This window comes from Pollachius pollachius, assembly GCF_949987615.1.
Source record: "Pollachius pollachius genome assembly, chromosome: 1".
NCBI lineage: Eukaryota > Metazoa > Chordata > Actinopteri > Gadiformes > Gadidae > Pollachius > Pollachius pollachius.
The window spans coordinates 52,255,044-52,271,753 of NC_136934.1; the positions used below are offsets into that span (position 1 = coordinate 52,255,044).

Here is a 16,710-nt window from a genome sequence, read left to right on the forward strand (position 1 = left end):
ATACAGATATGAATATAGCCTATATGCAGGCCTTTAGAATCCATATAAATAACCAGTTTTTCGTTTTTAAGCCACAGTTCCCTTCGGAAGGCTGGGACGTTGGTGTGATTCCGAGCAGGCCCTGCAGCCGTGTCAAGGCACAGCGGGAGTCTGTCCCCAGTGGAGGACAAGGGCATTACACCCCGTGACATCAGTCTGTCCCCAGTGGAGGACAAGGGCATTACACCCCGTGACATCAGTCTGTTCCCAGTGGATGACAAGGGCATTACACCCCGTGACATCAGTCTGTCCCCAGTGGATGACAAGGGCATTACACCCCGTGACATCAGTCTGTCCCCAGTGGAGGACAAGGGCATTACACCCCGTGACATCAGTCTGTCCCCAGTGGATGACAAGGGCATTACACCCCGTGACATCAGTCTGTCCCCAGTGGAGGACAAGGGCATTACACCCCGTGACATCAGTCTGTCCCCAGTGGATGACAAGGGCATTACACCCCGTGACATCAGTCTGTCCCCAGTGGAAGACAAGGGCATTACACCCCGTGACATCAGTCTTTTAGTTTTCGTTTCTCTCTCTCTCTCTCTCTCTCTCTCTCTCTCTCTCTCTCTCTCTCTCTCTCTCTCTCTCTCTCTCTCTCTCTCTCTCTCTCTCTCTCTCTCTCTCTCTCTCTCTCTCTCTCTCATAATTACTTTTCAATTATCATCATTTCTTACTATTTTGTATCATTGATTATTCCTGTCATAATTCTGGAATTACACACACACACACACACACACACACACACACACACACACACACGCGCAAACACACAAACGCATGAAATGATACTTTAAATGAACAATTTATTCAAAATATTATAACAAATAGCACACATCAAAAGGAAAGGGAATTACGAAGAGAAACACAGTTATTGAACTTCACAGCTTGAATGTGGACAAATAAAATGGTACATTCTGTATTGATCCGGATCAATAGACTTCTCAGTCTCCACGTTGTCTCCATGGAGACTGAGGTTCAACATCGGCACATCACTCAAAGCTAACAAAAATACTGAAAGCAGCCTGCGTACAAAGCTAAGCCTCCGCTATGCTCACTGCTAGCCATTGCTGTGCTGATTGCTAGCTGCTGATATGCTTACTGCAGGCCATTGCTGTACAAACTGTCAGTCATTAGGTTATGCCGATCGCTAGCCGTTGCTATTCTAACAGCTGGCGGTTGCTTTGCAAACCGTTGCCAGTGGTTGCCATGGCAACCACTGGCATCGCTGTGCTAATTTTCCGTTCCTTTGCATGTTTACCGGTAGCTGTTGCTATGCTAAATGCTTTATTCGCCAACTGCTAGAGGCCGAGGTGCTAACGCCGTTGCGGCTAGCCGTTGCTATAGCAAGGGTTAGCGTGTTCAGCTCGGTGTGGTCTAGAAGAGGTCAGGGTCCAACCCTGGCCTCTTTAAGGCGCTACGTAGCAGGGTACGTAGAAGGGGAGCTATGGTGGACGTCAGTGTAAGGCCACTGTTATTACACTGTTATCCATTCAACCAGATGGACATAATCCTTAATTTATTCTTTATGATTTACACTGATTGTCCTGTTTGTCCTTACTTTAGCATTTATATTTGTTTTCCATAGCAATACTATGTATTTTTCATTGTATTGTATCATCTGTCTTCCACTGTTGTTGTAACAAAGGAATTTCCCCCCGGGGGATTAATAAAGTTCTATCTCTGTTATCTATCGGTCCTTTTGGTTAGCGGGTTGGCTCTCCTTCAGCTTAGCAGGTTAGCTTTCCTTCAGCTTAGCAATACTTTGGTTTCGCCCCCATGATTATTTCATCAAGAGGAAGAATCGAAGCCAAGTCCATCCAGCAATCTCCTCTTTTTACTTTGCTGTAAATCCCTCCCCCTTTCCTAGTCCAGAATTGGCCTCACTTTGTGAGGGACCCCTCAAACCGACACAGTACCCATGATGCAATTGGAATGACCTCCAAATAAACAAACGTGTTCTGGGTAACCAGTCCTCCCTTAATGCGACTATAGAGTCTGAATTGTTATGGATCCCATGATGCAGTGGAAACGACTTCATTGAACAAAATATGCAACAGGCATCAGGGAGAGCTTTGATCTGCCTCTTGCCCCTCCACTCCCGTCCCCTCAGGCCAGGATGGTCACCTCCGGCGCAAGACCTTCCTGCTTCAGAATGCCGTGCTTTTCTTGGTCCTCCGAGTTCCCCGGGGTCTCGGTCCCGGGTCCCGCCTGGGGCTTGGGGAAGACGGCGGGGCACCTCCGGCGCCAGATGTGGAGCAGGCCCAGCAGCACCACGCTGGCACACAGCGCCGCCAGCAGGGACACCCCAACCAGCTCTGTGTAGTAGCTCCGTACCTGCTCGTCCACCCTCGCGTCGACCACGGACCCCTTCCGGGTGCTGTAGACCGCCCCGGGCTCCGTCGACCAGTCCTCCTGGGTGCCGTAGTTCGCCGTGGGCGCCGCCGGCCAACCCTCTGGTAAAAGGTAGCCCTCAAGGCCGTTGTTCCCTGGAGGGTCGACTGGGAGCGACTTGGCCCTGGTCCGTTCCCTGACGGTGCTGGTTGTGGGGGTGCGAGGGGGGACGGAGGCCGCGGGCGGGTTTTTCTCGGAGACGTTGTAGACAGCCTGGACCTCGTGGTACCCTGCCTCGTGGGCGGTGCAGGTGTAGACCCCCAGCGTGGCCGCCTGCACCACGAAGCTCAGGCTGCCGTCGGGGCGCTGCAGGAAGAGGTTTGGGGGCAGGGGGAGCCCTCCGCCGGTCCAGCTCAGGGCGGCCAGGTCCGAAGGCGGGGCGCACGGGAGGGTCAGGAACTCGTTCAGAGCGACCGGCATCGCCACTGTGGCGCACACAGAACACACCAGCTGTCAAACCTCTTGATACTCAGTTAGCAGCTATACTCACGCTAATCTAACCGGCCACTGGGAAGCATGCCGACTGTTACTATGCTGTTACAAACAGGCTGTTGAACACATGACACCTTGTATTGTTACAGGAACAGCCAAAAACAGAGTCCAAACCTCTATGGTCAGTGTGCTGGAACCAGGAGGTGGAGGAGGTCCAAAAGGAGAGGGTAAGAGTATGTTAGAGGAGGTGGAGGAGGGGATAGAGTATTTTGGAGGAGGTGGAGGAGGTGGAGGAGGGGATAGAGGAGAATGGTGGAGGAGGTGATAGAGGAGGTGGAGGAGGTGAAAGAGGAGGTGGAGGAGGTGATAGAGGAGGTGGAGGAGGTGATAGAGGAGTATGTTAGAGGAGGTGGAGGAGGTGATAGAGGAGGTGGAGGAGGTGATAGATGAGGTGGAGGAGGTGATAGAGGAGGTGGAGGAGTGAAGAGTATGTTAGAGGAGGTGGAGGAGGTGATAGAGGAGGTGGAGGAGGTGATAGAGGTGTGTATAAGAGGAGGTGATAGAGGAGGTGGAGTAGGTGGAGGAGGTGATAGAGGAGTATGTTGGAGGATATAATGGAGGAGTTTGCTCGAGGAGGGTATGGAGGAGTTTGGTAGTGGAGGCGTCTACCTGTGTGAGGAGTAAAGGAGGAGCCAGCACACTCTTTCGCAGCATTCCCGTTCTCTACATCCTGCTTCCTGCAGAGAGACAGAAATCCTCTTCTTCCATCAACCAACATCAATACATCAGATGTACACAACACATGAACTACCACCCCTTGCACCCATCATAATAACCCAGGTCTGTGTTAGCTTACACTCCCGCTGTGTGGAGCCGGATGCAGGCCCCTTGGGTCGGGTCCCAGCTGCAGAAGGGGTCCTGGGCCAGGACGCACTGGCCACAGCTCTGGTAGCTGGAGCAGTGGGCTAGGGGAACCACCGTCACTCCCCCGGACAAGCCCACGTACACCACCCCCTGCAGGGCAGGGACAGACTGGTACTCAGCAGCACACAGCTAGCCTAGCTTAGAATAGCCATTGACTATCATGACCATGCCTATGTTACTAGACTAGCTTAGATTAGCCATAGAGTAGCCTATTATATTCTAGATAAGTATAGACTAGCATAGACTAGAGTATAATGGTATAGACTAGCCTGGTAGCCTGGCTATTGCTAGACCAAGCTCAATCGTAGATTGCTCGTTGGTCTGGGGAAGCTGCTGTCCTTTTCTTTAGCACAAGAGGCGTGCTCAACGGGTCTAGCTCAACTGACTCTGTACGCGATTGGCTGCTTGCCGTCGCTTCCCTGTCGTCATTGTGTTAAACCAGCCAATAGGGCGCCAGGGGGATAAGGCAGCTTGGTGATTGGCTCCCGCAACAAACGTATCGGAAGCAGTAGGAAATGTACTGCTCTTCTCCAGACCCTTCTGCAGCAGGGCGAAATCAAATCGCCGGCAGAACGGGCTGGGGGCACCCAGTCTACTAGCCTGGCAGAGCCTACACTATCCTAGAATGGACCATTTAGGCATAGGCTATCCTAACAAACACTAGCATAAACTTACATAGCATTGACTAGCCTAGCGTTAGACTAGCCTAGCCGTAGACCAGTCTATCAAAGCCTAGCATAGCCTAGCTTAACATAGCCCAGATTAGCCTAGCACAGACCTGTGTTGACCGGACTACAACACTTGGATGAGCCACACTAGCCCCAGACTGCTAAGTGGGGTCCGGGTCCGGGTCCGGGTCCGGGTACAGCCTTACCTTGGAGGGGGACACCAGCAGGCTCTTGACCAGCTGAGGTTCTCTGAAGACCTGGACCTCCTCGATGACACGTGGACCCCCGTCCAACAGCACCACCTTGTGGAGAAACCCCGTCTCTACAAGAGAAGACGACAGTCACACGACTGTACATACACGCGTGCGTGCACACGTACGCACATACACACACATATACACATACACACATACCCACACAGAAGCGTGCACACGCATGTGCACACGCATGTGCACACCCATACACCTGCACACAGACACAAACACAAACACACACACAAGCACGCGCACACACACACACATACCAACACACACCCACAAACCCCCACACAGATACACAGACACAAACACACACACAGCCACAGAAACACACCCACACACACAGCCACACACACACACACACAACCAAACACACAGCAACACATATACACACGAAGACACACACACAGCCACACACACACACACACAACCACACACACAGCCACACATATAGACACACACCCACACACACAGCCACACACACACACACACACACACACACACACACAACCACACACACAGCCACACATATACACACACAGACACACACACAGCCACACATATACACACACAGACACACACACAGCCACACATATACACACACAGACACGCACCCACACACCCACACAGCCACACACCCACACACACACACACACCCACACACACAGCCACACACCCACACACACACACACACACACACAGCCACACACACACACACACACACACACACACACACAGCCACACACCCACACACACACACACACACACCCACACACACACACACACACACACACACACACACCCACACACACACACCGGTGTGTTCAGAGATCCAACGGTCACCTGTCAGCAGGAACAGGACGGTGTACTCCTTCTGATTGGCCGACAGGGTTGTCGTGGCGACCAGCCGGCTGTAGGCCGCGGCGGGGGGGCCCGTGGAGACCAGGAGCGGGGCCGCCTGCACGCTGCCCCGGCTCAGGAAGCTCTTCTTCACCTCCTCCAGGACCACGTCGCTGGCGTTCCACAGACCGCACTGGGGGGGGGGGGGGGGGGTGCATTTATGAATGGATGAATGTGACCATGGATGAATGTAAGAATGGATGAAAGTATCAGTGTAACTATGTGTGAATGGATGAATGAATGAATGTAAGCATGTATGAATGAATGAATGTATGGATGTATGAATGGAACCACGTATGAATAAAGCATGTATGAATTGATGAATGTAAACATGTATGAATGTAAGAATGTATGAATTAATGAATGTATGAATGTAAGCATGTATGAATGTTACCATGTATGGATGAATGAATGTAACCATGTTTGAAGGTATGAATGTATGAATCTATGAATGCAACCATGTATGAATGTAAGCATAATGAATAGATTAATAGATTCATTAATGAATATATGAATCCAACCATGTATGACTGAATGAATGTAACCATGTATGGATGAATTAATCTAACCATGTATGAATGAATGCATGTGACCATGTTTGAATGGATGAATGAATAGGTTGATTCTAAAGGGGTTCAGGGTCTGATTGGTTGATTTTAAAGGGGTTCAGGTTCTGATTGGTTGATTTTAAAGGGGTTCAGGTTCTGATTGGTTGATTCTAATGGGGTTCAGGGTCCGATTGGTTGATTCTAAAGGGGTTCAGGTTCTGATTGGTTGATTCTAAAGGGGTTCAGGTTCTGATTGGTTGATTCTAAAGGGGTTCAGGGTCTGATTGGTTGATTCTAAAGGGGTTCAGGGTCTGATTGGTTGATTCTAAAGGGGTTCAGGGTCTGATTGGTGGATTCTAAAGGGGTTCAGGGTCTGATTGGTTGATTCTAAAGGGGTTCGGGGTCTGATTGGTTGGTCAAACCTGTCCCTGGGCGTTCCTCTGGGTTCCTGAGGTGCTCCAGTGGTGCTTGTCTGGGTTGAAGGTCCTGTAGGAGCCTGAAAACACCTTCCTGATGTCCTCTATCTTGAACCGACACACTGCAGACGCCTCTGAGCCCCGGGACCTGGGAACACACAACAACATGTTAACGAGACGCAAAACAACATGTGAACATGTTAGCCAGTCGCACAGCAACATGTTAACAAGACGCACAACAACATGTTAACATGTTAGCCAGTCGCACAACAACATGGTAACGAGACGCACAACAACATGTTAACATGTTAAGGAGACGCACAATGACATGTTAACATGGTAGCCAGACGCACAACATGTTAACATTTTAATGAGACGCACAACGACATGTTAACATGTTAGACAGACGCACAACGACATGTTAACATGTTAGCCAGACGCACAACAACATGTTAACATGTTAGACAGACCCACAACAACATGTTAACATGTTAACGAGATGCACAACGACATGTTAACATGTTAGCCAGACGCACAACAACATGTTAACACGTTAACGAGACGCAAAACAACATGGGAACATGTTTAACAGACCAAAAACAACATGTTAACATGTAAACAAGACACACAAAAACATGTTAATGAGACGCACAACAACATGTTAAAATGTTAACCAGACATACAACAACATGTTTACATGTCAGCCAGATGCACAACAAATTTTAACATGTCAACCCCACGCACAACAATATGCTAACATGTTAGCCAGACACACAACAACATGTCAATATGTTAGCCAGACGCACAATATGTTAACATGTTAGCCAGACGCACAAAAATACGTTAACATGTCAGCCAGACACAAAACAACATGTTAACATGTCAGTCACACGCACAACAACATGTTAACAATTTAGCTACACGCACAACATGTTAGTGAGACACGCAACAGCATGAAAACATATTAGCCACACACACAACAAATGTTAACATGTCAACCCCTCGCAAAACAACATTTAACATGTCAGCCAGACACACAGCAACATGTCAACATGTTAGCCACTCTCAATACAACATGTTTACCACAAGCACGACTTGCGGCCCACACAATACCACCAGGTTTGAGTTGTTGTGTGTATATACTCTTTTTGTGTTTCATTATTTCATACACAAAGTTTTGTGGCCGCCCAGAGACAAACCGTAGTGAGTTTAAATGCCAGTCATTTCATCTCCAGCAATCCTACCACTGGCTGCTGAAGACGCCGTAGAACAGCGTCTCTCTGGAGGAGTCTCCCCCTGGTGGCTGGAGGGTGAACATGTCCTGCAGCTGGTGAAAGGGCTGCTGCTTGGGAGGCTGGCACAGCAGCAGGGACTTGGCGAAGGACGTCCACTTCCTCTGGAGGGTTCTCTGTCCTCCAACGTCGTCCTGGAGGAACAACAGAACAGACAGCGTGGAACTCCTGTCACAGTCCCGTAGTAACCCCGCACTGGAGCGGTTCAGAGTTCAGGGGTCACCTAGACTCTGCACACGCAATTATTGTATGTTATGTATGTCCTTGCACTTAAACACAGTACTTAGCACCGTGTAGCATCTTATCCTAGCTATCTGTGTTGTTTACGGGGAATGGGTTAACTTAGCGATTGTTAGTGCTTGGAACTTGGTTTTATGAACATCCTTACCATACCTACAGCGGTATATTGTGGTTTCTGTTTCTTCTGACCAATGTACTTATTGTAAGACGCTTTGGATAAAAGCGTCTACTAAACGCCCTCAATGTGAATATAAACAGGAACGTTGTGTGCTTCATTCTGTGCGTTACCTTGCAGACCTGAGCCAGCCTGGCTCCCCTGTAATCCAGCAAGTAATTGAACTCCTTCAGAACCTCAGAGAAGAAGAAGTAGAGCTTCCCCTCCTTCTGGTCGAAAGCAGAACTGACAAATGTGGGCTCTGCAAGACAGGAAGTGAGGGTGAAAGTTAGTGAGTCATCAGCCCTCGTTGGTCACTACACAAACACGAGGTTTCACAGCATCCCGAGGTGTGGGGGAGCCTTAGACATGACATAATAGAACACATCATTCATTCATCCAAATGAGGGCCTTGGCGTGAGATGTACCAGGGCTAATCACCCTCCACTCTGAAGTCCTTCTCAGTGATCAGAGTGAGTTAGATTGGAAAGTGGTAAATGGACTAAATTTATACTGCGGTTCTCTAACCAGTGGCCACATACTTATCAGGGAAGGAGATATTAGAACATACGAAAATACTGACGACAGATGTTTGGAATTGGGGTCATGGTTAGTTAGTTCTTAGTGAAGTGAGAGCGAGCCATCTCGCAGTAAAGACAAAGTTTCATGTCATCCATGAATGGAGACATGAGGAGACTGAAAGCATCGTTCAGACATGTTGTTGAGTCAACCTCAGCATGCTCACTTCACTCAGTGCATGCCACTGGTCGCCCTTTAGCTCTGTGAAAAGCCACGGTGAATCCTTTTGAACCTGGTCATTAAGGAGCAGGTAGGGAAGGGTCAGGGTGTCTTGCTCAGAGGTTCTAGCCTGACACTGGGATTTGCACCCCTCACCCCTAGACCATCCTGCTTGCGCAGGATTTGATTTTGATTCCGCAAATGCACAATTCATTAAGATGGTGCTGGAACGAGAGATGCAGGACTGGTTGAATAGAAATTCCCAAACCGATAAAAATCTAGAGGATCCTATTGGCCCAAAGTGCTACTTTGACAAGGGAAAGTCTTTCTATGTCAGCCCTGCCGCTGACCACCTCCACGGAAAGGACTTTTATTTTGCAGTCATAGCAGGACGTCCCAAAGTGTGTTAGGCGTTGCCTAGCTCACCGTCCAATAAGTAGTTGGAGGACTCCAGAAGGACGACTTTGCCTCCGTCTCGGCTGAAGTGACGAGAGATGCTGGGCAGAGCCCCCCTGAAGTCCTCTGTGGTGCTGGTGAACAGCTCCCCGTCTGGAGGATCAACATGTTACAACAACATGTTAGCATGAGACACACAACAAAATGTTAACATGTCAGCAAGACAAACAACGACATGTTAACATGAGACGCGCAAAAGCATTTTAACATGTCAGCCAGACACACAACGACATGTTAACATGAGACGCGCAAAAGCATGTTAACATGTCTGCCAGACGCACAACATGTTAGCCAGAAGAAAATTTGCCAGAAGTGTTGTGTTAGAGTGTTGTGTTAAAGTGTTGTGTTACAGTGTTGTGGTAAAGCTCCCTAACGCCCCATGACGCGCTGCTATAGGCTGGAGAGTGATAACATGTGAAGAGGGTTTCCTGGGAGCGTACCGATGGTGATGGCCGTGTTCCTCTCGAAGGGGTTGAAGGGGCAGCGGCCCTTGGCATAGGGGATGGAGGTCAGGGTGAGGGTCTGTATGTCCTGGGGAGGAGAGAGAGGCTGTCTGAGAACTGGGAGGGCTGGGAGGACTGGGAGGAAACACAACCAGATCAAGACCAGTCACCTGATCAACTGACCAGTGGAGAGAATCTACTCCAGCTAGTTATCTTATGAACAGGGTAGTGGAAAAGCATCTGCTGAATGACTCAAGTGTAGTTTTAGAAGAAGTAGTAGGCGCCATCTTTGGGCGAGTGACACTGAGACCTGCTGCCCTCTTTCTCCTACCAGCAGTGCATTACGGGGGTTGTAGGCGTAGCTGCCACAGGCGTAGAGGTGGGTGGAGTTCATGGGCTGCAGCACACGGATGAAGTTGGGACAGTCGACCTGGGGAGAGGTCACAGGTAACAGCATGAGCCGTCGCTCAATTCAGCCAACCATGTATTCATCAATCAAGTAGTTCCTTCATGCAAATACATCTTAACATGTTAGCCAATCGCAAAACTAAATGTTAGCATGTTAGCCAGATACACAACGACATGTTAACATGTTAGCCAGACGGACAACAACATGTTAACATGATAACCAGACGCACAACAACATGTTAACATGTTAGGCATGCGCACAACAACATGTTACCATGTTAACCAGACGCACAACAACATGTTAACAAGGCGTACAACAACATGTAGTATCAATGAAGTAGTATGTTAATATTCGGTCCTGTAAGCCTCTTGTTCTCTGATGATGTCATCCTTACCTCCGCACTCTTCTGCTTTTTCTCACATGAGTCGATGTCCTTCCTAGATGGTGACCACTCCGTCTGGAGAAACACACACACACGCACACGCACACACACACACACACACACACACACACACACACACACACACACACACACACACACACACAATTCCACAGTGATATTATGGGATTGTCAGTCCTGAGATTAACAGAAACCATCTCATGCAATCTCTATATGATCTACTGTATGATTACAGCCCCTCCTACTTTATGCTTCTAGCTCCTCCTACTTTATAATACCAGTTCCTCCTACTTTATAACACTAGCCCCTCCTACTATATGATTGTAGCTCCTCCTACTTTATGCTTCTAGCTCCTCCTACTTTATAATACCAACTCCTCCTACTTTATAACACTAGCCCCTCCTACTATATGATTGTAGCTCCTCCTACTTTATGCCTCTAGCTCCTCCTACTTTATAATACCAACTCCTCCTACTTTATAACACTAGCCCCTCCTACTATATGATTGTAGCTCCTCCTACTTTATGCCTCTAGCTCCTCCTACTTTATAATACCAACTCCTCCTACTTTATAACACTAGCCCCTCCTACTATATGATTGTAGCTCCTCCTACTTTATGCTTCTAGCTCCTCCTACTTTATAACACTAGCCCCTCCTACTATATGATTGTAGCTCCTAACCAACCTCCTTCTTCACGGTGATGACCTCAGGATCACTGACGTCCAATGAGAGGATGTAATTCCGTGCCCCCACGTAGAGGGTGGAGCCATCGTCGCTTAGCAACAGGGTGGTGGTGTTGTGGACGTTCGGTTGGCTGAAGTGAACCAGACCTCTGTTTGGCGTGTCTGTGGAGAGGCGGGACAAAATTAGCTCTGCCGACGGACAGCTGGATCGACCACTCAGCAAGCCCCTCGGGCGAGGCAAGGCGAGTGGTTTGATAAAGCCCGCCTCAAACAGAAGACCATTCATAGAGCTCTGCAAGGAGGCGCTCACATGTTAGAGAACTATCATTAACCAATCACATGGTAACACATCAAAGGACTCAGTAACCAACCACATGTTAACACATCATTAACCAACCACATGTTAACACATCATTTACCAACCACATGTTAACACATCATTAACCAACCACATGTTAACACATCATTAACCAATCACATGTTAACACATCATTTACCAACCACATGTTAACACATCATTAACCAACCACATGTTAACACATCATTAACCAACCACATGTTAACACATCATTAACCAACCACATGTTAACACATCATTAACCAACCACATGTTAACACATCATTTACCAACCACATGTTAACACATCATTAATCAACCACATGTTAACACATCATTAACCAATCACATGTTAACACATCATTTACCAACCACATGTTAACACATCATTAACCAACCACATTTTAACACATCATTAACCAATCACATGTTAACACATCATTTACCAACCACATGTTAGCACATCATTAACCAATCACATGTTAACACATCAGAGGACTATCATTAACCAACCACATGATAACACATCATTTAACAACCACATGTTAACACATCATTTAACAACCACATGTTAACACATCATTAACCAACCACATGTTAACACATCATTAACCAACCACATGTCAACACATCATTAACCAACCACATGTTAACACATTAGAGCACACTTGGACACGTTGGGTTGGATCCATAGATTTTTAAAGCATGAGAGTCATCGGGGAGTTTGAGTGTCCTCAAACACAGTTCTTGCTCTGTCCAAAGCAAATTCAGCAAGTCCATCCTAATTGAAATTCTATAAGATTAATATTTTTTTGAATATTTACTTTTTTGGAAGCATTCCTCACGTAAGGGAGGGGATATTTATCGATAGTTATCCATCAACTAATGTCAATGGACATTTATAAGTTATCCTGTAAAGCCCTAGGCCTATTTCACAGGCCTCCTTCCTGAAATGACATGCCCAATATGAATATAGTATGCCTCCACAACCACAAGGGCTATATGAATAAAGTTTCAAAAAGAAGGTAACACCTGTGAGGTCGCTGCAGAAGTGGCGCATACTGGCGGCGGCCAGTATGCGCGCATGCACGTTTTGCGCGTTTTGCTACGGGCTCATTTAGTTGCTCGGTGTTAGAATTGGGTTATGTTTAGGTAAAAATGGTTATCATGGGCTTTTAGCCGAGCTTCTTCCCGTTACGTGGACATGCACCATGGACATGTTGGAGCATGGTGGTGCTGTTTACAGCACACCTTGGCGCAGCTGACGGGTTTAAGAGGTTATGTAACATAATTATAAAAATGATGATACAGAGACAGGATGGTAGTGTCAAGGTAATAAACACCTTGCCGTTTAACAAGCTCAAACTGAAACTGGTGCAAAGAGACAAGATCTCACTTCTGCCGGCATACAGGCGGAAACCACAAAGTTGCTGGAGTCAGGCATAGCACACACGTTTCTCCTCAGACAAGTGAGGCTAAGACAGCCTCCACTCGGCCCGTCTCTCCAGAGAGGAGAACTCAGAGAACCTTCATAGAGCTGATGAGCTGCAACATCATCGCTCATCGGTCTGATGGGCATCTTATCCTATCTGTCTGTGTTGTTTACAGGGAATGGGTTGACCTAGTGATTGTTAGTGCTTGGCACTTGGTTCTATGAACATCCTTACTGTATAGACAGAGATATATTGTTGTTTCTCCATCTTCTGACAAATGTACTTATTGTGAGATGCTTTAGATTAAAGCGTCTGCTAAACTGCCTAAAGGTAAATGTGAAAGGTGGATAACTTTAGGTTTAGGTGTTTGGTTAGATATGGTTAGTTTAGGTAATAGGTTAGAGATGGTTAGTTTAGGTGCTGGGGTAGAGATGGTTAGTTTAGATTTTAGGTGACAGACGGTTAGTTTAGGTATCAGGTTAGAGATGGTTAGTTTAGGTTTTAGGTTAGAGGTAGTAAGTTTAAGTATTATGTGAGAGACGGTTAGTTAAGGTGTAGGTTAGAGGTGCTAATGCCTGAACTGGGTGTTAAGTCTAGGTACATATCCATACGTTTTTGGCCAACTTCTTATGAGAAGATGGAAAAAAAGATTTAGGGGAAGTTGGGTAAACCACACACACATGCACAAACACACACACACACACACACACACACAAACACACACACACACACACAAACTTTTTGGTTTATGATAACAGTCATAAGTCATAGCAGAGGTCTTCAACAGGGGTCGGCGACCCCTAGGGTGTCCGTGGAGGTAATGCAGGGGGGGTCGCGAAAGTTTTGGTTGATTAGACATTCTTTTTATGTTCCCCCTGCAATTGTCTCCACAAATTGAAAAGTCTTTAAATACACATTGACATGAATCCAACACACTAGCCGCGTTTACATGGACACTATCGATCTGATTTCTAATCGGAATAGATCTATTCCTGTCATGCGATCCGAATGTACTATTTATATGGCGTACGTTCGTATGTCTCTCTGGCACACCTAAAAAGGGGGGTGGTGCGCACATCCAAAGGTAATCCACAGGTGCTAGACAATAGTATTGAATGTAAGAAAAAAGGAGGGCGCACACCTGACACATCTGGACTAGCTGCGACATTTTTATGTATTTGATTTTAATGAAAGTCCAGAGGGGGAGAGCTTTTCTCTGCCTGCTCCTTCAATTAAGAGGAAGGACAGTTTAATATAAAACACAATTTTATGCAATATCTAAGTAGGGGGTCCCCGCTCCAACTCTCCATCAGTTTGGGGGTCCTTGGCCTGGAAAACGTTGAAGACCCCTGGTCCAAAGTAAAGGTGTCCGATGAATCATCTGGTGAACGGCGAGCTCGCATGTTTTCTAGGTGAAGGCGTATGGCTCGTTTCGCAACATGCATTAGAAAGTACAAACTTTTGTTACATTTGTGAAGTACATTTATCAAAAGACTTCCTTTTAGAGATCATGCGGTCTGTCTTGTTTAAGGGGGAAGTTTCACTACCTACTGAGAGTGCCCAGATAGCCCAGCTCAACACAGACCAGCGTCTGTGTGGACGCTGGTCTGTGTTGAGTGTAATTTCACCAAACTGGTGTAATTTCACCAGTTTGGAGACCGAACAATATCAAGTCATCAGATCAATATGATCTAGCCTGACCCCAAGAGGATGTGATGTCATAATCATCACTGTTAAAGCACGTGTGAGGACACGTGTATGAATACAGTTTGAAACAAAATTAACGGGATTCTGAAGGAGATCATCTCAGCCCAAGATATCAGGGGACAAAAAACAGGACTCACAGGATTCAAGTATGGAATATATATATATATATATATGCCTACATATGGCGTTTATGACTTCTTATGCTATACTATATGATCAGTGGCGGCTGGTGATCAAAAATGTTGGTGGGGCACAGTAAAACTCTGGGGTTCCCCCCCCCCCACCCCATAAAAAAAATTGAATTTAATAGATTTGATTTCCTGTATTCTGGTGCATTTTGGGGATGGCCACTACCTACTTTCTTTCGAATGACCAATAACTAGTCTAGCCCAAATCATTGACGTTCAGACGCATTCAAATGTTTGCTGACAGTGACAAGTATATCACACAATTAAACGAGGATAAACGCTATGTATTTTTGATGATTTATTTCGTATTGATAATAGTTGATTAATAGTTGGCAGATATATTCAAGTGAATATTTCACGGAGGGGCGGCGCCCTCTATTAACCCACCGCCACTGGTTATTATACTATTCAGAGGCAGAGAGAGAGAGAGAGAGAGAGAGAGAGAGAGAGAGAGAGAGAGAGAGTCTCTCCTCTCCGTCCTCCCCCCCCCCCCCCCCCCAGCCTGGTCCAGGACTCACCCAGCAGGAAAGAGGTCCGCGGCCGGACGGCCGAGACGAGCGCTGCTCCCCACACGGCCCAGAGCAGCGGGAGGCGAGTCATGTTTGGAGGATTGGGGGGACAGCAGGACCCTTGACGGACCGACGGACGGACAGAGCGGGGTGGGGGTCCTTCAGCGACGCGGTGGGTTTAAAAGCTGCTTGTGGCGGCGCCTCTCTTCACTTATTGAACTGAACTACCTCCTTCGACGGACGCAGCGGGTCTGGTGATCCTCTCCTCCGCCTGTCTGCCCTGCGCTCTGGGGCCGCTTTGCGTGATATCCGATGTTGCTCCACATTTAAGGAACTTCCTTCACGTCGTTTCGTTCTGTGTCTGCATCTACTTGTGTGTGCGTGCGTGAGTGCTTGAGCGGGTGCGTGTTTCTCAACTGAGGAAGTCATTTCTCAAGCCGCAACCTTTCAAGCTGTAGGCATTAAACTCTGTTTCACAACCTCTTAGACACAAACGCACGCACACAAACACGCGCACACAAATGGGAACACGCAAAGCGTGCATGCACACACCCACACACATACACACACACACAGCGAACACAGACATATCCACACACATACGGTATACCATGCAAACACACACACACACACACACACACACACACACACACACACACACACACACACACACACAACCAAACATTTTTATTCCTGTTATGTTAAACGTAACGTTTTATTCACGACATTCCGAGAAATCCACATCCCTCGGACGATTGGAAAACCCCTCACGAACCACGAGTCAATCTAGAAAATCTGTAAATCAATCAACCTCAATAGAGTGGCGAAGTCACATACCTTCCGGTAGAGCCCATGGGACCTATGAGATCGAAAAATATGAATGGGTTTCAATGGAGAGAAAGTAATTATTTTCTGGTCCCAGACTTTATATGCCCCAGATTACACATATGTTGTTTGTGGATTTAAATGATAATCTTTCATGCAAAGAAAACTAAACATTTTCCTGAAGAAGTTTAATCATGTTAGGTTTTTTCCAAGGGGAGGATAAAAGCATCAAAAGAGGTGAAAACCATTATAAGTCGGGCATGTGGAGAGTTTCAGTTATGCAGATGGGGAGATTGTCGGTCTTGTCCACGCCAGTCG

At 47.2% G+C, this 16,710-nt stretch overlaps 1 protein-coding gene across 1 annotated transcript; it reads right to left on the bottom strand.

Moving 5' to 3' along the window:
• Positions 1-825: 825 nt before the first annotated feature.
• On the bottom strand, positions 826-15,921 carry sema4aa (sema domain, immunoglobulin domain (Ig), transmembrane domain (TM) and short cytoplasmic domain, (semaphorin) 4Aa). The gene is made up of 14 exons (XM_079748778.1): positions 15,577-15,921; positions 11,395-11,555; positions 10,705-10,767; positions 10,233-10,331; positions 9,899-9,989; positions 9,429-9,551; positions 8,399-8,526; positions 7,823-8,004; positions 6,585-6,726; positions 5,558-5,747; positions 4,664-4,779; positions 3,722-3,879; positions 3,535-3,602; positions 826-2,858 (listed from the first exon to the last, which is right to left on the bottom strand). The coding sequence occupies exons 1-14, from the start codon at positions 15,656-15,658 to the stop codon at positions 2,149-2,151; spliced, it is 2,313 nt and encodes a 770-aa protein (XP_079604904.1). The 5' UTR covers positions 15,659-15,921; the 3' UTR covers positions 826-2,148.
• Between the last annotated feature and the right edge of the window lie 789 nt (positions 15,922-16,710).